The sequence below is a fragment of the Caretta caretta genome, chromosome 1 (genome assembly GCF_965140235.1).
Source record: "Caretta caretta isolate rCarCar2 chromosome 1, rCarCar1.hap1, whole genome shotgun sequence".
Taxonomy (NCBI): Eukaryota; Metazoa; Chordata; order Testudines; family Cheloniidae; genus Caretta; species Caretta caretta.
In genome coordinates, this window is record NC_134206.1 from 44,492,873 (window position 1) to 44,518,402 (window position 25,530).

The 25,530-nt window shown below is 43.4% G+C and overlaps 1 protein-coding gene across 5 annotated transcripts in view; it reads right to left on the reverse strand.

Annotated features, from left to right (window-relative positions):
* The window catches only part of ATP8A2 (ATPase phospholipid transporting 8A2), a 663,684-nt gene that overhangs the window by 352,707 nt on the left and 285,447 nt on the right, over positions 1-25,530 (reverse strand). For all 5 annotated transcript variants that reach the window (XM_048846098.2, XM_048846107.2, XM_048846083.2 and 2 more), the window contains exon 25: positions 20,066-20,238. In XM_048846098.2, coding sequence (XP_048702055.1) covers positions 20,066-20,238 — 173 coding nt within the window. The remainder of the gene's footprint in view (positions 1-20,065; positions 20,239-25,530) is intronic.

Here is a 25,530-nt window from a genome sequence, read left to right on the forward strand (position 1 = left end):
TAAAGAAAGCTTTTAAAAAATAGCATAGCTTGCTTAGATTATACATAAGGGGGAATGTGATAACTATCTACTGATATTTGAAGCACTTACCTTCAACATTTTTCCTATGAACACTGCTTCAAATTAAAAAAGATTAATATGCTTTGGCTACGTTGGCACCACTTTTCCAAAAATATTCGAGTTACTGGCAAGAATGTTCACAGAAACAGGGAATTTTAAATGAATATTGTAGAATATTTGAGAAAAGTAAGTGTTTAATTCACAACCACACATATCTCTATGAAAAATCAGGTTCTAAGAGCTAGCTCATCCAGTAAGGAAATAATGCTATGCATTCTGTGTGTCCAATCAAGACTGAACAACACACTGTGAATTTCAAATGTGTGCAGTAAACGACCTGTGTCCAAACTACAGATTTATTAATTTATTCAAGAATTATTCATTAAAAAGTACATAGTGAATAATTTCAAAAAGCATATAAATTCTGCAAATTGTAACAAGTTTTGTGACCATGAAAAGTGGCTGAATTCATCATAAAAATTGTTACAAATTATTCACTCGGCTTTCAGGTAAACAGCAAGGAAGGGGAGGAACTATTAAAAGTATATGTAGGGCTATAATAATAGGATGAAATTAAGCAAAGGAAACATTCAACCAAATATCAGGAAATATTTCCTGTATGTTTGGTTTATAAGGCTGTCTACACTACCACTTAACGCCAGCAAAACGTATGTCGCTCAGGGGGCTGAATATTCCACCTCCCTGAGAGACGTAAGTTATGCCACTGGTTGGGGAGTGGATTAATGATGTAGGCAGGAAAGCTCTCTCCCATCTGCATTGAGCGGCTACATTAGAGATCTTACAGCGGCGCAGCTGCATCAGTACAGCTGCACTGCTGTAAGCTCTCTAGTGTAGACGTAGCCTTAGACTGTAGAATAGTTATCCAAGGGAAGTAGTGGAAGCCTCTTCACTTGAGTAATTAAAAAACTAAACGAGACAAATCACTTGAGAATATGCTGTACTGAACAATTACTTCACAGAGAGATGGACAATATCACCAAATAGGTATTTTCTCTAATTTCTTTTAACTCCTAGGAATGTGTGGATCTGGTGTGTGCCATATTGAATATACAGCCTGATTACTGATCTATTGTTTTGGTTGCTGTTCTCAAGTACTCTGAGGTCAGACAAGGACTTTGAGAATATTTACTTCTTGTAATATGTAAGAGATAATGAATTAACACTATTTAACTCTTCTATATTTTCAAAGACTTTATGGATCCTAACCTTACTTTTATAGCCATCTCAGACTCTCCCATTTAAATATAAGAACTGTTCAGCTCCATTTACTAACGTAGTCAAGGTGTATGTCCCAGATTTAAGAGAAGAGAATAAAGGTATCATTCCCATTAATTTTAATAGGAGATGCACGAGCACACTTAGAAGTGAGTGCCACTGTTATTTGATGGAAAGATAGCAGTTGTAAAATACATTATTTAAAAATATTGCAGTACTCAGTTGTGTAAGAATTGTGTGTAAATGCCCTTTAGTGTCTTTAAACAATGTTTTTTTTCAGTAAAACTAAAAATAAGTGCTAGAAAAGTGAACAAATAGTTCACAGATGTTTTTGACTCGATAAGCATGGATTTCTTTATAAGAGGATTATTTTAAAACCGGGATGTTTACCTTGGCCTTCAGTGGTTAACATATCCAAATGATACAGCAACATCATTCAGAACCATTAATACCACATACTATGAGAATAAATGTTCACGCACTGGGTTCTCAGATGACTTGCACAGGTGACTGGAATTAATGGTAATTTTTTTCTTTAAACACTAGCTATTGTGGTAGAATGAGCTAAACCACCTGAGACATTGAGGCTCTGGAACTCTGTCATAGCTCAGGAAGCTGATTAACAAGAATGAACACAAGCCAGATCATTCAGCAGAAACTCACTCTTTCTGCTGACCTTACAAAGCTTTGCAGAGGACAAGGATAATAAAGCTTAGAAATCACCAATCATAAAACTCAAACACAAATCCAGCTTTTTCCTAAAGATTAGCTATTTGGGATTCAAACAGAATATTATCTGTTTTGCAGTTTTACCTATACCTCTGAAAAGCAATCAATAGAGCTTCTAAAAACTTGACTGTAAAATATAAATTGCTGGAATGGGTGACACACACACACTCACTCTCTCTCTCTCTCTCTCATATACACTCATTTTGGACAGATCTGTTTGGATGGCTATTTCCAATGGTGTGTGTATGCGTGCATGCAAGCATGAGTACACAGATGTGCCAAGTCTGACTGCAACTCCAAACCTTCCTCCCACTTCAATTATCTGCAAACATTAAAGCTGCCAGAATGATTCTTCCCTTATGGTTTTCAAAGTCATGAGATGAGTGCTGAGCTGTCATGAGTTGTCAGAGGTAGAACAAGAAAATATGCATTGATAATTCAGTAGGTGATAGATGAGGGAAAATGTCATGTGTATACAGGAAAATGGAGCACATACATAATTTTCTTTGGGACCAATTAATGTTAGAACTGGTTTGCATAATCTTAATAAAAAATGTGTTGTAATTTTCTTGTCATGGGAATGGGGATCTTTTCTAATGAAAGTCAACAAGACACTTTTTTGTTTTAATAAATAAATACATTCTGAACTACACCGCAGTATAATCACTTTGTCAAGTACTAACACCAGCAACAATATGGGACTTAAAGGCATAAATATTTAAGATCTATTCCAGATGTTCATTTTGTGCACTGTATTATTGATGTCAAGTATCAGGGGGTATTATTGATGTTTCTTCTGTGTGGTGACGCAAGACTAGAAGCATCAAACTGTGGTCTAGTACTTTGGCACCCTGGGCTACTCCCCCCCCCACACACACACATCTACATTTCCATTATTTAGCTGAAAAATCATGCCACAGATTAGCCAGCAGAAGGCAGGAAGTGGGGGAAGGGAAGAAAAAAAGCTATTTCTGCAGAGTGGTGATGCTAAAACTCTCCTCTCGAGACTGCAACACACCAAGCTGAGTACCTGTCCGTATTACAAAATTCAATACCTGTTTTCTAGGAATGGTCTCAATACAGTTTAGGCATTTTTATCACCCTACCATCAATACCTCACTTGAAGTTGACAGGTTTCAGAGTGATAACCATGTTAGTCTGCATCAACAAAAACAATAAGGAGTCCTTGTGGCACCTTAGAGACTAATGCATTTATTTGGGCATAAGCTTTCATGGGCTGAAACCCACTTTATCAGATGCATGGAGTGAAAAATACAGTAGGGAGATATAAATACACAGTATATGAAAAGATGGGAGTTGCCTTACAAGTGGGGGGTCAGTGCTAACAAGCCAATTCAATTAAGGTGGAAATGGGCTATTCTCAACAGTTGACAAGAAGGGGTGGAAATCACTTTTGTAGTGCTAATGACACCAGTGTAATCAAGGTGGCCCATTTCAAACAGTTGACAAGAAGGTGTGAGTATCAGCAGTGGAAAATCAGTTTTTGTAGTGACCTATCCACTCCCAGTCTTTATTCAGGCCCAATTTGATGTTGCCCAGTTTGCAAATTAATTCCAGTTCCGCAGTTTCAAGTTTGCCACTTTTAAGTCTGTTATAGAGTGTCCAGGGAGACTGAAGTGTTCTCCTACTGGTTTTTGAAGGTTACAATTCTTGATGTCAGATTTGTGTCCATTCATTCTTTTGTGTAGAGACTGTCCAGTTTGGCCAATGTACATGGCAGAGGGGCATTGCTGGCACATGACGACATATCACATTGGTAGATGTGCAGGTGAACGAGCCCCTGATGATGTGGCTGATGTGGATCAACTCATCTAGATATTTGCTTAGTTTTACAACAGGCTACATAAAAAGCATTAGCAAAGTCAGTACAACTTAAAATTTCATACAATGATTTGTTTATACTGTGTGACAAAGTTCCTGCTCCACCTTGGTAGGTCTTGCGCTTATTGGCGGATTTGCTCGCCTTGGAGCTTCACGGCAGTCCTCAGCTTGGCCGTTTTCGTGAACCCACAGTCCAGGTCAACTCCTCCTGTGTCAGACCAGGAATTGGGAGGATTTGGGGGGAACCCGGGCCCGCCCTTTATTCCGGGTTCCAGCCCAGGGCCCTGTGGAATGCAGCTGTCTCGAGTGCTTCCTGGAACAGCTGTGCGACAGCTACAACTCCCTGGGCTACTTCCCCATGGCCTCCTCCCAACACCTTCTTTATCCTCACCATAGGACCTTCCTCCTGGTGTCTGATAATGCTTGTACACCTCTGTCCTCCAACAGTCCGCGTTCTCACTCTCAGCTCCTAGTGCCTCTTGCTCCCAGCTCCTCACATGCACACCACAAACTGAAGTGAGCTCCTTTTTAAAACCCAGGTGTCCTGATTAGCCTGCCTTAATTGATTCTAGCAGCTTCTTGATTGGCTGCAGGTGTTCTAATCAGCCTGTCTTAATTGTCTCCAGAAGGTTCCTGATTGTTCTGGAACCCTCCCTGTTACCTTACCCAGGGAAAAAGGACCTACTTAGCCTGGGGCTAATATATCTGCCTTCTATTACTCTCCTATAGCCATCTGGCCCGACCCTGTCACAACTGCTGTCTATACTATACACTAAAATGTACATACAATATTTATATTCCAGTCTATTTATTTTATAATTATATGGTAAAAATGAGAAAGTAGGCAATTTTTCAGTAATAGTGTGCTGTGATACTTTTGTATTTTATGTCTGATTTTGTGAGCAAGTAGCTTGTAAGTGAGGTGTAACTTGGGGGTACACAAGACAAACCAGACTCCTGAAAGAGGTACAGTAGTCTGGAAAGGTTGAGAGCCACTGCACACAGGTGTTTTTTTTTGTAAACAGCCCAGAAACTAGGATGGCACTAATACAACAAAATAAAAATAAAATAAAGAAATTGGTTGCAATAGAGATGTTCTAAGAATTTAAAAACAAAAGATTATGGGGCAGATCTTCTGTGGGTATAAATCACCATAGCTCCATTGACTCTAAGAGCATGTCTACATGATGGGCGCGACAGTCAGAGAGCGACAGCACTCTAGTTGTGCTTCTGTAGCGCTGTAGTAGAGACACTTCCTACATCGCTGGAATGCGAGTTTTGGTCAGTGTAGCTAACCCACCTCCACCTTCCATGGACCTAGCTCTGTGTACACTGGGGATTAGGTTGTCTTAACTCTGTCACTCAGTTAGGTCTATCTAAATTTGAAGTGTAGAACAGAGCTAATAAATTTATACTTATTTACACCAGGTGAGGATCTGACACTGTGTCTAAAGTTCAGAATAAGCAGCAGGAACTGATAAATTCTTAAGTAACAAAAATATTGTTCTTACAGATAAGAATGGCCATATTGGATCAGACCAATGGGTCCACCTAGCCAGGTGTTCTATCCTCCAACAGTGACTGGTGCTCAATGCTTCAGAGGGAATGAACAGAACAGGGCAATTTATCAAGTGATCCATCCCTGTAGCCCAGTTCCAGCTTCTGGCAGTCAGTGGTTTATGGACATCCAGAGCATGGGGTTGTGTCCCTGACCATCTTGACTAATAGCAATTCATGGACCCATTCTCCCTGAACTTATCTTTTTTGAACCAAGTTGTAATTCTGGCCTTCGCAACATCTCCTCGCACTAGTTTCCAGAGGTGGACTGTGTTTTGTGAGAAGAAGTACTTCTTTATGTTTCTTTTATAACTATTCCCTATTAATTCCACTGGGTGATCCCCAATTCTTGTGTTATGTGAAGCTGTAAATAACACTTCCTTATTCACTTTCTCCACACCATTCCTGATGTTACAGACTCCCCCTTAGTCATCTCTTTTCTAAGATGCACAGTCCCAGTCTTTTTAATCTCTCCTTGTATGGAAGCTGTTCCAGACCCCTCATCATTTTTGTTGCCCTTCTCTGGACTTTTTCCCAATTCTAATATTTTTTTTTTTTAAGAGATGGGGCAGCCACAACTGGATGCAGTATTCAAAGTATAGGCATACCATGGATTTATATAGTAGCATTATGATATTTACTATCTTATTATCTATCCTTTTCCTAACGCTGCCTAACATTCTGTTCGCTTTTTTGACTATAATTGCACAGTGAGGGATGTTTTCAGAGAACTATCTACAATAACTGCAAGATCTCTTTCTTGAATGGTAAAAGTTGATTTAGACCCATCATTTTGTATGTATAGTTGGGTTATGTTTTCCAGTGTGCATTACTTTGCACTGATCAGTATTGAATTTTATCTGTCATTTTCTTGCCTAGTCATCCAGTTTTGTGGAATCCCTTTGTAACTCTTGGCAGCCAGCTTTGGACTTAACTGTCTTGAGTAATTTTATATAGTATAGTGTACAAACCTTGCCACCTCACTATTTTACCATTTTTGCAGATCATTTATGAATATGTTGGACAGCACTGGTCCCAGTACAGACCCCAGGAAAAAGGGGTAAACAGTGAGGTGGCAAAATTTGCAGATGATACAAAATTACTCAAGATAGTTAAGTCCAAAGCAGACTGTGAAGAGTTGGGATCTCACAAAACTGGGTGACTGGGAAACAAAATGGCAGATGAAATTCAATGTTAATAAATGCAAAGTAACGCACATTGGAAAACAATCCCAACTATACATATAAAATGATGGGTTCTAAATTAGCTGTTACCACTCAAGAGATCTTGGACTAACTGCGGATAATTCCCTGAAAACATCCACTCAATGTGCAGCGGTAGTCAAAAAAGCTAACAGAATGTTGGGAATCATTAGGAAAGGGATAAATACTAAGACATAAAATATCATATTGCCTCTATATAAATCTATGGTACACCCACATCTTGAATACTGCATGCAGATCTAGTTGTCCCATCTCAAAAAAGATATATTGGAATTGGAAAAGGTACAGAAAAGGGCAACAAAAATTATTAGTGTTCCCATTTTCAAGTTTAAGAGGATTGTGGTTCCACCCTCAAAATGTACTGGGCTACAATATGTCTTTGCAGAGCCAGAGCCTTCCTGGCTAGAGGAAGGAGGTGCACTGCCCAATGTTTCTAGCACCGCTGTCTCCTAGTATGCTATAAGAATGCACTGGACAGGGATGCTTTCTACATCTGTACAACAAGCATAGTCAGCACTCCGCCCAGAAGGCATTGATGTGGAGCGGGTGGCTCATGGCCCCCACCCTCAACATGCCAAGACATGCCCCTCCAGAGACACTTGTGCTGCCAGCACCTGTAGCCAAATTACACATTTACCAAACAGAGTTACATGGGAAGGTTCACAGGAAGGGCTCATTGTGTTCTCTAATACCCCCCTCTCCCAGGCTCCTATGGTAGAGCACCAAGAAGTTACTCAGAAAATGATTTTTAAAAATGCTACAGAAGCTGCTTTCTATATATGAGCTTCTCTCTACCCTGCATGCTGCTAGGTTGGCTCCAGCTCAAAGACCAGTGGGAGCAGCTTCAGTGTAAACCTGAATAGAAGTTCTGCTAAACAGACAACAGAACCTCTCTCACTGCACAGGCCTGATTTCAACCTATGAAATATGATGCCTGTGCATAGTGATGTCTTTGTATACAAATATCTTTGTACTTGTTTGCACTGCAGTGTGTTTAATGGCTTTCACCAAGTACTTTACAGCATTCCATTTGCAATTTTCATATTCAAAGCATGCCATACATTCATCTTTCTCGCAGATTAGTTTGTAATCGTAAGTATAGCAGGAGACCGGTGAGCCAAACCTTACAGTACAAACCCTGACAAAAAAATGTGTGTCAGAGGAACCACTTCTAAAAACTTGCTTCTTCTGCCAAGCCCATGATAATAGTTTATACTGTCACTTACTCACCCTCCCTCCGCCTAAAAATACAATGTTCTTCTGGCAAAATGTGGCCCACAGTTAAAAATAACGAAGTAAAATAAATCATAGAATCATAGAATATCAGGGCTGGAAGGGACCTCAGGAGGTCATCTAGTCCAACCCCCTGCTCAAAGCAGGACCAATCCCCAATTAAATCATCCCAGCCAGGGCTTTGTCAAGCCTGACCTTAAAAACTTCTAAGGAAGGAGATTCTACCACCTCCCTAGGTAACGCATTCCAGTGTTTCACCACCCTCCTAGTGAAAAAGTTTTTCCTAATATCCAACCTAAACCTCCCCCACTGCAACTTGAGACCATTACTCCTTGTCCTGTCCTCTTCTACCACTGAGAATAGTCTAGAACCATCCTCTTTGGAACCACCTCTCAGGTAGTTGAAAGCAGCTATCAAATCCCCCCTCATTCTTCTCTTCTGCAGACTAAATAATCCCAGTTCCCTCAGCCTCTCCTCATAAGTCATGTGTTCCAGACCCCTAATCATTTTTGTTGCCCTTCGCTGGACTCTCTCCAATTTATCCACATCCTTCTTGTAGTGCGGTGCCCAAAACTGGACACAGTACTCCAGATGAGGCCTCACCAATGTCGAATAGAGGGGGACGATCACGTCCCTCGATCTGCTGGCTATGCCCCTACTTCTACATCCCAAAATGCCATTGGCCTTCTTGGCAACAAGGGCACACTGCTGACTCATATCCAGCTTCTCGTCCACTGTCACCCCTGGGTCCTTTTCTGCAGAACTGCTGCCTAGTCATTCTGTCCCTAGTCTGTAGCGGTGCATTGGGTTCTTCCGTCCTAAGTGCAGGACTCTGCACTTGTCCTTGTTGAACCTCATCAGATTTCTTTTGGCCCAATCCTCCAATTTGTCTAGGTCCCTCTGTATCCTATCCCTGCCCTCCAGCGTATCTACCGCTCCTCCTAGTTTAATATCATCCGCAAATTTGCTGAGAGTGCAATCCACACCATCCTCCAGATCATTTATGAAGATATTGAACAAAACCTGCTCCAGGACCGACCCTTGGGGCACTCCACTTGACACCGGCTGCCAACTAGACATGGAGCCATTGATCACTACCCGTTGAGCCCAACTGTCTACCCACCTTATAGTGCATTCATCCAGCCCATACTTCTTTAACTTGCTGACAAGAATACTGTGGGAGACCGTGTCAAAAGCTTTGCTAAAGTCAAGAAACAATACATCCACTGCCTTCCCTTCATCCACAGAACCAGTAATCTCATCATAGAAGGCGATTAGATTAGTCAGGCATGACCTTCCCTTGGTGAATCCATGCTGACTGTTCCTGATCACTTTCCTCTCCTCTAAGTGCTTCAGGATTGATTCCTTGAGGACCTGCTCCATGGTTTTTCCGGGGACTGAGGTGAGGATGACTGGCCTGTAGTTCCCAGGATCCTCCTTCTTCCCTTTTTTAAAGATTGGCACTACATTAGCCTTTTTCCAGTCATCCGGGACTTCCCCCGCATAATAAAAGTCTTAGAAATATAGTGCACTCATTGGTGAATCTCTGTTGGATATCTCTCCAACTCATTTCTGAACAACTCTTACCCCACTGAATAGCACTTTACTCCATGAGTAACCCCATTATTTCAATGGACGACTTGTAGAGCAACATGCTAAGAGTTTGCAGAATGCTATTTCTTACCAAGCCTATTCTTTAAGCTTAGATTTGCTAATTCTCTGGTTTTGCAAGCTTACCGGGTCTGGAGGGGTGTATTTTACAACTAATCCTCTTTTTAGAAACACCGATAGTGCACAATTTAGCTAGTCAGACGATACCATCTTCCTCTTTCTTACTACAAAATGGGGCAAATTTACTGTCGTTTCATTTTAAAAGATTACTCCTGAGAGCCAAGTTCAACTACAGTTTATGTCTAAAGCCTAGCAAGTGATTATACAGTATATCTTAAATATGTTTAAAAAATGTCATTGAATGGGAAATGCATCTGAAATGCCCCAGTGGGGATGAAAAGCTTGTACTGAATTTATGTTATAATAAGTCCCGTGAATTTATGCTATGTTAAGTTGAGAACAGCAATGTAGCTCCTTCTAGAGTGTACCATCAAGTTAAAAAAAACCACACACCCAAAAAACCAGATTCCCTCCCAATTAATGTTTTTGTTTGAAGGCTGTAACTCTATTTAATTTGAAATTTCCTCTTGCTGTGCCAATTACATTTTAAACTTCTTCCTGTGAAGTTTTAAAGTGCACTGTCTTATTTGACATACAGAGTACTATTAAAACGACTCAGAGTGGGATAAAAATGTTTTTCTTTCTTTAGTATCAAGCACCTGGCAAGTAAATGGAACGTTTCTGTAAAGCCTTAAAGGCTATTAAAGGCATTCCTCTTTTTCCCTGGGGATTCAAAACCCACTTATTTTTATTTCCTGTTTTAAACCTATGAAATTACATCACTTTTTTCCTTTGATTTAACATTTTGCAGTATTTTTCCACATTGTTCCTTAGCTTTTTAACCCACTAATAATTAAAACTGCTGTTCTGGTAGACCACCAGAGATAGTGGGAGAGGAGATGACTAATATTAAATTAGTCTTGGCAATGGGGGAAGGGCATTGACTATTTGCAGTAAGTCATATGACTTACGGTAATTTAAATTAAGGTTTTGCTGATGTGAATTGCTTTGGCTATATAGGCCTTTGGTCTAGCCCTCTCAAACTCTGGTGGAGGGGGAGTGGAGCAATCAGGGCTGGATTCTGGGTTTATAGGATCCATGTATTCAAAATATTGTGGCAAGTATCTAAAACTAATAACTTTATTGAAATAAATTATAATGTGGGAACCCGACAAAGGGGTTAACAGCTACTATACATATACTTAATTCTGAAGTTAGATGAGTATTTAGGGGGAATAACATATGTCATCAAAATGGATGGGTTGTAAACACCCAGCGGACACATGAGACCTTGGGTCAAATTCATCCCTGGCGTAACTCCACTGGCTGAAGTTGAATCCATTGTGTTTAGGAGGGAGGATCATTGCATTTGAGTGGTTTTTCTATTGTGTTGCAAAACACCTACAAAGAGGACAACCCACTTCCCCGGCACCCAGAACCATATGGCCAAAGCATGCTCAGCATTTAGAAGAACTAGAGAAAACATCATATGATGCGGGAGGGATGGTTTAAGATTGAAAGCTTCTACAACTGAGAACCATTTGGAATAGAGTTTGGGAGAAGCACAAAGAGAATACAGTCTGGCTGGAAAACTGGGAAAGTTCTGATGTCTGCAGTATTGAGAGTAGCTGCACTTGGAATAAGAATCAAATCACAAATTACAGGTCCATCTCGCTCCAATCCAGGACTGCTATTGCTTTTGCCATCTCATATCGCTACACAGGTGTGTACGTATTGGTCGATAAATTAGACTAAACTATATTATTCTGGTGTTTGGGAGCATTCATGTCTCTTACCAAGCAAATCTCACTCCCAGAGTCCAAATACATTTTCTTGTCCACTCAGAAACCGTCACAATACCTATTACACCCTCACCTTCCCCCACAGGCCAAACTACACCAACAAACAAACAAACAAACAAAAAAGTGCCCTTGAGGCTACACAATCTTTTTGAAAGCCTAAGAACGATGCAGCCTTACTGCTGTGCAAAGCAAACCTGGCTGGTCTTTATATTTTACTTTACTGGGGCTCCTATTTCCTTCCTTCCTGAGAAATCATGACATGGGGACATGTTTGTAAGGCTAGATACACACATGGACCACATTCTGTTGTGAAGTAATGAGATAAAGAGCGGTGTAAGTTATATATCTGATGGGACAGTCACAAAACGGGTACAAGTAGTATGATTTGTGCTGATTTGGTTGTAGAGGTGCAAAAGAGGAGGTTACTGTAACTGGAAGTTCTTCGAGACGTGTGGTCCCTATGTGTATTCCAAACACATGTGTGCCATGCACCAGAGCCGAAAGATCTCTGTAGCAGTATCTGTCATATCGCATGTGCACCGCACATAGCATCATGTTGCAGGTGAGGTTATATGAGGTTGTGCAGTGTGACACCCCCTCTTTCATCCTCTTACCACCAAGCAGTGTGGACTACAGCAGAGGAGATTGAGTAGTGGGCGGTGAGGGTATGCATGGAACATCATGTGGCTGCACAGAAGATGTCAGACCAGTATACGTCCACAAGGGAGACGGAGATGGCCATCTGCACCCATGTTGAGTGTGCCATAATCTGGCCAGGAGGCAGGATGTTAGCATGTAGCACTCTTAGATGCAGGCAGAGACCCATTTTGAGATACAGTGGGAGAAAAGGGCTTGAACCCGGGATCTGTCTGCAATGGCCACGAAGTGGCATGGAGAGGCACAAAAGGCATGGGCTCTGTCGCGGTAGAACGCAAGTGCAAGGCGGACATCAAGCGAGAGCAGGGTTCTATCCACAGGAGTGGCATGTGGCTTAGGATGGAAGATCAGGAGATGAATAGACTGGTTGAGGTGGAAGTCTGAGACCACCTTTGGGAGAAATTTGGGATGAAGGCATAAGGAAACCTTGTCCTTATGGAAGACCGTATAAGGGGCATTGGCCATCATGGCGGCCAGTTCACTGACCTGCCGAACAGAAGTGATAGCCACAAGGAAAATGACCTTCATGGAGAGGTGGGAGAGGGAGCACATGGACAAGGCCTCAAAGGGGGCTCTGGTGAGAGCGGAGAGCATAAGATTGAGGTTCCAGGAGGGTATGGGCACAAGCATTGGCGGGAAGGTTTTCAGCAGCCCCTTCAGGAAGCAGGTCGTGGTGGGACGAGGCAGGTGGTGATAGTGAAAGGCGATGATGCCAAGCCCTGGAGGTGAAATGCATCCATTTTTCTGTGTACCATGCTCTGGTGGAGGCCCATCTACTGTGTGTAAGGATGAGTCCCACCAGTGTCAAACAGGCGTTGTCTGTACGCAAGCTCCGTCCAAAAACCGGACCATGAGGCGAAGGGGGCTGGGATTGAGGTGGTGGATTCTGCCCCGGTCCTGGGTGAGAAGATCCAGGAGCAGGCAAAGGTGGAGTGGGGGGGGGAGAGGTGGAGAGACGGAGGAGGACTGGAGGGTGGCCCTTGAGTCCTTCAGGCAGTGAAGCCTCGTGCTTGTCTGCTCTGACAACAGTGAGGAGCCTTCAAAATGGAAGTCCTGGATAGATTTCTGGACCTCGTGAGGAAGTCCCGAAGACTGGAGCCAAGAGCAATGCCTCATGGTGACAGCTGAGGCCATTGTCCTGGCTGCCATGTTGGCTGCATCCAGAGCCACCTGGATATTGGTCCTGACCACATTCTTACCCTCCTCCAAAAGGGCAGTGAATTCCTGCCTTGAATCTTGAGGCAGAGAGTCTTTAAACTTGGCCAGGGAGTCCCACCAATTGTAATCGTATCTCCCCAGAAAAGCTTGCTGGTTAGAGATATGCAGTTGAAGGCTACCCATTCAATAAACCTTTCTCCCAAAGAGATCCAGTTTGTTTGTGTCTCTTTGTTGAGGGATAACACTTGTCTGGCCCTGCCTGGCCCTCTTGTTGGCTGCCAACACAACCAGGGAACCCGGGTGTGTGCACAAGTACAGGTACTCAAACCCGCTTGCTGCCATATAATATTTCTTCTCTGTCCTCTTTGAGGGGGGAGGGCAGAGAAGAAGGAGTTTGCCAGAGGGCCTTGACCAGACCCATTAATGGTAAGGCCACTGTGGAGGGAGCTGCCACAGCCAGAATGTCAATAAGGCTGTAGGATATTTCCTTAAGCTCCTCAATCTCCAGCCCCAGGTTAGGTGCTATCCTCTTCAAAAAGTCCTGTTGGGCCCTGAAGTCAACCTGTGGAAGCGAGCTACTGGACCCTGAGACAGCCTTGTCTTTTCACACAATACACAGTCAACTTGTGGAACTCCTTGTCAGAGGATGTTGTGAAGGCCAAGACTAAACAGGGTTCAAAAAAGAACTAGATAAATTCATGAAGGATAGGTCCATCAGTGGCTATTAGACAGGATTGGCAGGGATGGTGTCCCTAGCCTCTGTTTGCCAGACATTGGGAGAGGGCGACAGGGGATGGATCACTTGATGATTACCTGTTCTGTTCATTCCCTCTGGGGCACCTGGCATTGGCAGGATACTGGGCTAGATGGACCTTTGGTCTGACCCAGTATGGCCGTCCTTATGTTCCTATGAGGAGGAGGAGGGGCTGTTTCCTCTCTCTCAGCCTCAATGATATCCATGGGAGCCATATCTTGGATGTTGGTACTGGGGTCAGTACCAGAGTTGGGGTCCAGTGCCGAGTGGGAAGGGATGGTAGCCCACCTCTTTGAAACCACCGAGTATGATCAATGGGAGGGAGGACCTGGTACTGGGGGAAAACCCCAAGGGTTCCACTATGGCCACTGAGCCATTGGCCAGGTGCCAGCTGAGGTCTGGTGGCACATAGGCTGGGTACCACTAGTGAGGCTTAGGCTACACGTAGGTTTCCCCTTTGGACTCTGATGATCCTCCCTCGGTGACCACATTGGAGTGATGCCCCACTCTGCCTCCATACAGTGCTCAGAGTCTGGGCACTGGCGGTGGACTGGAGATGGCCGTGATGACAGGATTAGGCCCAGTTTGCCCCTAGAGGGTGCCGGGAGTGCCCGGTGCCAGAAAGGAGTTTAATGCTCTCTGATCCTTCCTGCTCCCAGTCATTGGAGCCAATAGCTGTCCCACTGGAGTCAGGGAGACCAGGAATGATAGTAAATCCCTGGCCACTGCAAAGGCCTCCAGAGTCGATGGAACAGTCAGACCGCTGGTACCACCACGGAGGCTTCTGGGTGTTGGCGGTGGGTCCTGCCTCAACACTCTGGGCAGAGTTGATAGTGCCACCATGGGACTGGGGGTGCAGGAGTGGCCCAGTATAGGTTGCACTGTGCTGCTTTTCCCAGGCTTGTCCTTTTTCTGCACCATCGAGCGCCCTCTGTCAGTGCGCTGCTTTTTGTGCTTCTCCTTGACACTGGAGATGGTGAACAGTGCCACGAAGAGCATGGTGCTGGAGGAGGGCTTTGTATCAAAGCCAAAGTGCTTGGTGCAGAATTGGAGCAACTTGGCTCTGAGGTTGGTCTGAGGGCGGCTTCCATTAGGATAGCCTTCAGCCTTATTTCTCTGTCCTTTTTGGTGTGGGGTCGAAAGTCCCAACAAATCTGGCACTTGTTCCTCACATGAGTTTCTCCCAAGCACTTCAAGCAGCTGGAGTGCAGGTCACTGATGGGCATACATTTTCCACAGGAGGCACAAGGTTTGAAGCCAGGGACTGGGGCATGCCCGCCTTCTCGGGTGAGGGGAGTTCCTCGATGATAGCAATTATCTATCTACACTAACTATTTACACTAACACTAATTACAAAATCTATGTATACTAAAAACTATGTATAAGGGGAGTAATATTGCTCTACTGCTCATAGGAGTGTTCTGAAGATAAAATATTACAGTGATGAGCAACATAAAATATCTGTGGCAAATTGCTGGTACGATTATCATGGGTCCCGCACTTCCTCTTCTTGGGGGGTGGGGTTCAGGGAGCAGTTTCCTGCCCCTGAACAGTATCTACTGTCCCACTAGTAACCCAGAGAAGGGTAGTGGAGGCCCCCCTCTACTCCAGGTCCCAGCCCAGGGGCCCTAGGGATAGTGGTAAACCACTTGAACTAGTGCTTCCTTCCCCTGGGCTACTTCCCTCTCCTGCTCTTCAGCTTGTGGGGCTTCCTGTCCTCTCTCTCTCTCTGCACAAGCCGGGTGTCTCTTTACCTAGGGTCTTGGTCTTCTAGCCAGCCACAGCACTTCTCCAAACTCTCCTCTGCTCCAACTCCTTTCCCTGGCTGATTGAAGCAGGGTTTGTTTTTTTTATCAGGTGATTAGCTTCAGGTGCTCTAATTAGCTTCAGGTGCTTTTAATTAATCTATAGAAATCTTTCTTCCCTCTACAGGGAATAAGGCTTCTCCTCATCCTGGGACTTACATATCTCTCCTATATCACTCTCCTGCTGCCTTCTGGCCATGCTGTATCACATATCCCATGAGGAACCTGATTTCTGTGTTCAGTGCAAGGTTTGGATGGTGTGCAGTAAATAAGGCTTAAGGCTAGACACTGAATGATGAGCATAGAAAGAAATATTGAATAATGACCCTTTCAGTGAGGAACATCCAACCTGTGCACTGAATGAGGGGTTCTGTGATAGCATGTAATCATGTAATTAAAAACTACATCATATAATGCATACACACAAGAGGGGTGTGATGAGGTCCCCAGGGTGCAACCTAGACTGTAGAACTACTGAGCCCTCCAAAATCAACCAGCCTGGGTATCCCTCACACTGCTACACTGATGTCAAACTACAAACCTCTGATGGGCAATGCACTTACACAGACGTCCACAGGTAGGGACATTCCCAACCATGTTACACGAATGATCTCCCAGCCACTCATGAACCATCAATTGGTAGGCTCCAGCCAATTCCTCCCAGCTTTCCAGCCTGGCAACCCAGAACTGTCCTGTCTTGCATGGGTCAGAAGTCTGGCCAGTGTCAGTTCATTACATAGTTCGCCACTCCAGCAAAAGGGTAGTGGACATGCAACAGCCCTTGTTAACCTGAGCTGAGATTTCCCAAGCTCTTCAAACAAAACACACTGTTTTAGGTAAAATATAAAACAGATATATTAACTACAGAAAGACACGTTAAGTGATTATAAGCAGTAGACATAAAGATCAGAGATAGTTACCTTAAGAAAATAAAAAGTAAAGATGCATTCTAAATCCTAAACTGTTAGTCTAAGCAAGAGTTGAATCACACAGCTTTTCTCACCCTGACAGATGGTAGAAGCACGTTACAGTTCCTCAGTACACAGACTGGACCCTTTTCCAGCCTGGGACCAAACTCCCTCAGTTCAAAGTCTTTGTCCTCCAGGTGTTGAGTTGGATGGGGGGAGGGGAGGAGAGGCCAAGTGATGATGTCATTTCCCCTCTTTTATACTTTCTTCCAGCTTGCTGGAAAGATCTTTGCTGTGATGTGGGGATCAGGCTGTCCCCACTGGTCTGATCCTTCCTTGGATCTTTTCTTTCCCCACTACCTCCCCTCTGCCAGAGCCTTTCACTGCTCCATGGACTGTCCCCACGCTGAGCGCCAGCTCCACAGCTCCCATTGGCCGCAAATAGCAGTGCGCAGAGCCCCCTGGCCACCCCTGTGCCTAGGGGCCGGAGGGACAGGCCAGCCACTTCCAGGAGCCGCCTGAGGTAAGCACTGCCCGGCTGGAGCCCACACCCCAACCCCCTGCCCCAGGTCGGAACCACCTCCCACTCCATAACTCCCTCCCAGAGCCCACACCCCACACTCCAACCCCTGCCCGAGCCCTGAGCCCCCTCCTGCATCCCAAACCCCTCATCCCTGGCCCCACCGCCAGCCTGCACCCCCCAGCCAGAGCCCGCACTCCCTCCCACACCGCAACCCCCTGCCCCAGTCCTGATTCCCCTCCCACACTCCAAACCCCTCAGCTCCAGACCAGAGCCACCTCATGGCCCCCAAAATCCTCATCCCCAGCCCCACCCCAGAACCCACACCCCCAGTCAGAGCCCACACCAGCTCCCGCACCTCAACCCCCTGCCCCAGCCCGGAGCCCCCTCCTGCACCCTGAACCCCTCATTTCTGGCCCCAACCCAGAGCTGGCACCTCCAGCCAGAGCCTCACCCCCCCTACTGCACCCTAACCCCCTTCCCAGCCTGGTGAAAATGAATGAGGGTGGGAGAGAGCAAGCAACGGGGGGATGGATAGATTGTGGGGGGGGCCTCACAGAAGGGGCAGGGAGCAAGGCAAGGATGTTTGATTTTGTGCGATTAGAAAGTTGGCAACCCTACCTTGAACCCAGGTCTCTGATGTGAGTAGCCTAACCACTGGGCTATTCTGGAGCAGGTTGCTCTCAATGTCTCTTGTTGAAGCTGTTCCACTTTGTATAAAAACACTTACATAGGCACTGGGCCAGAGATACAATGACTAGTCTATAGTTTACTGGCTCGCACACTCTCCTGGGAGACCTAGGTTCCAGTTTCTGCTTCAATTAATATTTAAGTGTTTTGTACAATGTGGAACAGTTTCAGCAGGAGATACAGGGCCCCACTTAAGAATATTCATAGCCCAGCAGTCAGGGCATCTCACCTGTGAGGTACGAGACCTGCGTTCAAGTCCCTGCTCCAAGTCAGGCAGAGTAGGGATTGCAGGTGAGTGCTCTAACCCCTAGGCTAGCAATTGGGTAGAAGGGAAGCATAGGCAACTCTCTCCACTCAACCTATGTAGGGCCTGGTCTGGTAATTATACTCTAAGAGGGCCTCTGAAAATGCTATTAGATTGGGCACTGCAGGCGAGATAGGTGGGAGAATGCCCAGGTTGAGGATCCCACTGGCTTAGCCATAAGGTAGGTGCTACACAGCTGAATGGCCTCAGGACTTGCGGGGGGGTATGTATGAACACCAGCAGAAATTCAGGTGCCTAGGGGACTTTACCAGTAGAAACAGGTGCCGACAGGGTTAGGCAAAAACTAAGCAGGGGTTCTGAGCATCTAAATTTTGAACTTAGGTCCTTAAATCCCTTTGTGGAGCTAGCCCTGTGTGTCTAAGGTTAGCCACTCAGAAACCAAAGCACCCCAAATTAGAGGCCACTTCTGAAAATACAGGTCTTAATTTTGCTGTTTCTTTCTTTCTCCATCTATAAAATGGGGAAATATTTTCCTAATTACCAACAGTATTGTGAGAATTAATTAGCTAATATTTGTAGTTGCTTTGAATACGTGTGAAAAACTTTGCACAACAACTACCACCATGCAATCAGACTCTGCCCCCCACTTTCAATGAAAATATTATCAAATATTACCATTACTACTTCTACAAGGTATTAATTGAAGTCTTCTGCATATTAACCTTCAAAACAATAAGGAGGGAAATTTCTTTCATTACTCAGTCTTCTGAGTGCCCCTTTTCTTCCAAAAAAAAAGACCCAATAAAAACAGCCTAGTAATACAAACACTCATCTCCTCAATTCGTCTGTTTTCATCAAAAGGTTTAAACTCAGCAATGGAATTTTCACAGTGTTCTTTGATTACAACACAGAAAAATGCTGAACACTAAACCCTGTCAGAGCTCAAAGCCATCGCAGGAGACTACTCAGCAGGAGAACATCATAGATGGCTACCCTCTAGGGAAGGCCACGCAAATGAATTACAATCTAATAACTTGTACTATTTGGGTTTCTGTACATGCTAAGATATTTAATATTGTTTCCTTGCCTCTCTGTGCAGCTCTGCTTAATGAAGAGCTGCCATACCACGTGGAGGCAACCTCTGGCTATTTAATTCCCCCTGCTTAAGCATGATCACAGGTATAACATCACAGCTCCTATTCTTCAACGTCTCCTATAATCAAGGGGTCAGGAAGGCCTGTTTCCTCATTATCTCCTATCACTTTATAAAAAGCTATCAGGCTCAATTTGGAGGAAAATCTGCATAATTAAAAAGCATTTCTATTTTTAAATAGGGGAGAATCCTGCCTGTTCATCTGAAGCCATGACATTTTCTATCTATCTTTTAAATACCATGCTCATCATGATAGTACAGTTTTTGAGAGCCAAGATAGTTCCATTGCTGAGGGGCATTCAAGACACGGAGAGTCCATGAAAAGGGTATGCATCCCTGGGGCACTGAACAGGGGCTCTTTCTGTCTTCTGACTGCAGGGTTTTGGGTTAGTAGAGGGGAGAAGTAAAATCCAAGACTACACTGATCTGCCAGTCACTCACACATGCCTGCAGAGTGCGGGAGGAGGGGGGCATAGTTATGGTAGCTACAGCAGCTGCAGCAACCACAGAGAAGCTATTAGAGGGGAAATATTCCTTGCACACAGTCCTTGTGGGATAGTCCCAGTATGCAGCCCTGCTTCCCAATAATTGTTCCATAACAGGTAGCTCACAACTGTGTTTGAATAAACAAGCGACTTACAGCAGACAGCTCATCTCCTCTTAAATATTAACCTGTAAGTTTCCTTCTTTTACATTTCCTGCATGTGCTGTAAACCTCAAGGGGAAAAATGGCAGGTGAAGAGGAAGAGTTACACCAGCTCCACACCAGTTTCTCACTGGAGAAAATCCCGACATTTCTTACCTGCAACAGATGACTGCCTTGCAGGACAGTGCTAGGTCCAGGAAGCACTGCCGCACTTCAAACGAGAGAGCATACTTCAGAGTCTGGCCATCAATAATGAGAGCTATATCATTTTCTTTGCCCAGTGAATCTCCCAGGTTTGTACAGTGATGGGTCAGGGTTGCTCTTGTTGCCTAAAGTGCAAACACACACAAAAAGGAAAAAAATGTTTCTTTCCCTGTATTCCAACTGTCTCTCTAAACCAGCATTAGCATCCTTGACACATTCTCAGACTTAAAGGTGGGTTAGAATAAATGGGGCCTGGTTCTTCCATGGCTTTTGCCACTGCTTCCCCCTCAAAATATTATGGATTTTTTAAACTTCCCTCCCAGTGCCTACTCCAGAAAAACTTACATTTGGAAAATGCTTTCAGATCTACTGTTGAAAAGGGATACATGTTATTATTGTTTTACCATCTTCCCAAATGACTCAATCTTCAGCTCTCAACCTTTTCCTCAGACTGTTAAGGTAGGAATTGCAGAAGTGCTTACACTGGTCTCTCTTCCCGTTAAAGGCAGAGTTTTACCACTGACTTCAATGGAAGCAGAGTTAGGCCAGTTCTGAACATTTTTGAAAATGTTAGTTTCTCAGGACCAAATTTTCCAACATGTGCATGTAAATGATGTGTATTGTTTTGTGTGCGCAGAACTGCACGCATAGTTTTAAAAATGTAGCCCTCACTGTTTCACTCCTGGTTCAGGCTCTCTCAGGCCACCAGACTTAGATAACAAAGACTTTAATTAACCCCTACTCAAGCACGGTACTTTGATAAAGAAGATGCTCAGTAACTGACCGCTTATTAATCTACTACCAGATTCACAGTTCTCTTCCGTTTTTTTTGAAAATCAGTGGTTATGAATTGAAATTCACAGCATGTTGTTTCACCAGATTTACTCTAACAAAACAGCTCTCCAGAAGTGTGTCTACGTTATCTACTGGTTTGTTCAAGTTTTAGGGGAGTGGCTTTTCGGACATATTTGTAAAGTAAAGGGACAAAAATTGCCCATGGATCCTGGAAATCTGTGGAGAAAGGACTCTTCAGAGGCTGGGGCAGTCCACTGAAATGGTACTTGCCTGCATGCTTCTCCACTAGGCTCTCCTTTAGAAGCAAAGCTGATTTACCCCCTGCTTCCTGGTAGAATGGCTCAGCGTATACTTGGTCTATCCAGCTTCCTAGCTGAGAACACAGATGGCAAAGCTGAGTGCCTGACTACGCAGCATGGACTACATTGTTATTGCTTTTTTTGGAGATTGGATGGGGCTTCCCTCACAGACTGTGGCCTAGAAGGAAGGACTCAGAGTTGCCAACTCTCATGATTTTCTCATGCATCTCATGATAATTATTCTTTTCCTTAAAGCCCCAGCTCCTGGAGTCAAGTGGATATGTGATGATTTCAGTCTTCACTGTTAAAGAAAAAGTAAGTTCCTGGTCTTTGTGTCTGTGAAGAAAGCTTCCAAATGTGATCCCGGTGCACCCTAAAGGCTCAGAAAACATAAGGCAAACCAAAAGAACACCAAATCTATTATCTGTACACAATCGCATGAGTTGAAAGCCAATCTCGTTATTTCTGGGGAGCCGGATTCATGATTTTTGAACATTTGGGGTTGGCAGTATCGATGGTTTGATGCCTCCATTGCTTCCAGGGGAATTTCTAGCACCAACTGCATCTGACATTTTCTATAAGCAATGTCCATTCTGGTATGATCTCCAACACACAGTGTTGCAAAACAAAGTATCCTTTTTTGCTCATCCCAGAGCTATGAAAATTTAAAAACTGGTGCCAACTTAACTGTCAAATATGTGTCTCAGTGTATTCATGCTTAGCTGTGCTTCCTTTCTTTGTATGCTGGTCTACAGGAAAAGGTACCATTTCTGTCTATCTGATATGAACAGTACTGGAGCAGGGTTATATCTGCCAAATGAAAATACTATATTTATGCCTCATTGTAATCCATTCATTGTTTTATGAAACCACATTTCTCCAGGGAGAGCTACAAATCCACAAGCAGTTGCTGAGTGCTGCATTTTCAATTTGCATCTCTGATTTAACAGACAGATGTAAAAAAAATAAATGTAGCCAAACTGCTCCCTACAGACTACACATCTGCTGGTACTGAAGAACACAAATTACTCCAGTTAAGTTCAGCATTAACATACAGTCAGGATTTCCCCTACACATTCACCTTGTGGGATAATATGGCTTTGTGGTTGAGGTTAATCAAAAAACATATGGAGACCAGAACATCCACACCTTTTGGAAGATGGAGACATACCAGCGGACCAATTTTCTACAATAGGAGGTAAAATCAGTAAGACTCCTTCTACGCTACAAATTCAACTGAGGGTATGTCTACACTGCAATCAGATGTGTGACTGTAGCACATGTAGACATATACAAGCTAGCTTTGGTCCAGCTACCTCAAATAACAATAGTAGAGAAGCCACAGCAGAACGAGCATCAGCATTGGCTGGACACTTGAGTACACACCCAGGTTCCTGGGCTGGCTTGCATAAACACAGCTTCACTGTTGTTATTATTCAAGCTAGCTAGATTGAAGCAGCTCAGGTATGTCTACATGTGCTAGAATTACACCTCTGATTGTAGTGTAAACATACTCTGAGTTAGAGGCCCAGGTACACCACAGAACACCACTGAAATCAATGACTGCTTAAGGGTAAATGAGGGTAGAAATGTCTTCTATCCCTATTATATATGCTGAAATGTTTTCTCATGCATCTTGCCACCAAATAAATAAAAAAACAATGACAGAAGTATAAGGGGTTTTTTTATGTATTACGGATTCTTCACTTCCTGTCCTAAACTGTTGCTAAGCTTCTGTGCACTGTGAAAACAGTTGACGAGCTTCACCCTAGAGGCTGGTGTGTTTTAGAGATGAATGAAGTGATTCATGTGTATAATTTATACATCAATTTGTTGTAGATTGCTGAGAGATCCTCTTGGATGCAAGGTGAAGAATACAGGTAAGACCGTCATTACATGCATAATTACATGCATACAGAATACACATACTGGCAACCATTATGATTTTCTGTGGGATTGCTGAGATCTTCAAGTTCCCAGCTAGACAAATAGATTGCAAATGTAAGTTTCTTCAATATTCTGAAATATCACATAAATCACTTTCTATTGGGATTTCACTTTCCAACTGAAAGCCATTCTATATATATGTAAACACAACCATTCCCACACAGTTTGCCAGACTGCTAACAATCCTGCAGAAGAGGGAAATGCCTGCATTGCACTTTAGAATAGTTTGATGTGAAATGGGGATGTCTTCTATTTCACGGATCTTTCCATAGAGTCAAATATGCTTGTAATATCGGGTTTTTTTCTTTTGCTTAACTGAGATGCTTAACTGAACAGAACAAAAGTTATTTCCACAGCAATCTAAAACAGAAACAGCCATGCTACCATTACTAGTGAAAATCTATTCCGGGGTTTTGTTTTTTAGTTTGGTCACAACAAATATCATGTTGCAAAACTAATTTCCAGGACTTTGGCTTTGGCACAATTTATGGCTAAAGCCTGAACCATTTTTCAGGTGTGTCTACTAGAATTACACCTCTGATCGTTGGAGCCCTGGGTGCATAAGGACCCCAGTAATGAGCGAGTGTTGAGACAATATGGAATCAGTCAATGTTACACTCAGCTGATGCGGCAACTCATGGTGTCAGACACCATCACGTGATCGAGGGACATCTACCTAGAACACATCACTGGACATCAGCAATAGCAGGAGGGATGAGCTGGAGTGCCGACGAGAAGCACAGTTGGGAAAGTAACTGAAATACTTCCCTGATGGGTTGTATTTTCTAATTGGACAACCTACCCTAAATTCTCAATTACCGAGGGACAATCTTCACTCATTGGCAGCATTGTGCTTTCCACAACCAACTCTCAGTATAACTTTTCATGAGTGATGTACCCAAATACTTGGATGCTAATATCTAAACTGTATTGTTAAATTTATTCAAATTTGGGTTACTGGTGATTATGCACTATATGTATCTTATGACTTTTAAAACAAACCTTTTATTTGTGGATAATCTAAGCACGATACCCAGATGTACAGACACTCTTTTCTTAACCTATGTATAGTATAATTTTTTAACATTAGCTTTAATAAAATATTTACACTAAAAAGATTAAATGTAATAGCAATGGGAAAAGTGAGCATTTTGTTTATTTACCTATGGATCTCTCTACTATTTACAATCTGTTATTTTGAGTTAAAAATGTTTACAAATTATTAATAGTTTCCATTACAGCACCTTTTGTTCAAAGGTTTCTAAGTGCTTGTAAGAATGCATCTGTGACTTCAGAACAGAAAAACATGCTGTTCATTCTATCTTAAATAAGGTTGGCCTTCTTTAGACAGAAGAAAATACACCAAGGTTTCAAGTTATGTACTTTCACCAACTGATTATTTTCATTCACAACACTGAGTGACCTTGATATGACCTTCCATGAAGCCAGATAGCAAATACAAAATACTTAGTAGCAAGAGAGACATGGATGCTACATACTGTTGCTTGTTGGATGAGTAATGAGAACTGCCTGAAAATTAAGGCAGTATTTTGAGCCATCTCAAGTTCACAAACTGCCTGCTTAGTTAGCTCCTAAATGTCAGTGATTCGGTCAACAATTAATACAAATAAAAATGACCCGAAGCGTAAACATTTCCAGAAGTCTAGCCAAACTTTATCAGCCAATTTGCTGAGGTAATACTACCAAGGGACAGAGACATCTGTCTCAAATGATTTCTGAAACTTAACTTAAAGCAGTCTGAACCTGAATAAAAATTGCAGAGTCAGTAATTGCAGTATTAGCACATTTATATTTCTTTTTGTGTACACCTTTAATCGAGTCTGAAAAGTGATGGAGAACAGCATTTCACAGTTCAAGGGCCAAATACATCCCTGCTGTAATGCCACTGAAGTCAGTAAGGGTGAATTTGTCTTGAATGAACTTCTTGGAGGTTGTTAAGACAGATAGATAAAAACAGTCTGTGACTGCATGTAACTTACAGGTAAGATTCAGGCATCCTTACTCACACTGAATAGCACCGGACTCTACAAGCAGCCCCACTGACGTAAGTAGCACTAACTGCAAGGTGAACTACTGCTTAACATGAGTAAGTGTGGAACAATCTGGGCCTAATTCAGCAGTCTTTCTGCAGCTTGGGAAAGTAAGCAGTAGTGAGGAGGGCAGACGGACCTGCTTGGAGGTTGGAAGTAGCAGGGGCTACTCAGTGCCAATACCTGAAGTCTAGAAGGCCTGCAGGGACAGTCAAGGGGAGTGAATTTATGCTCCTTATTCACTTCTATGCCCCTCCATGGCAGCATAAACTAGGTCACAAACTGGCCCTATAGTACCCTGGGGAAGGCCATGATCTGATTTCAA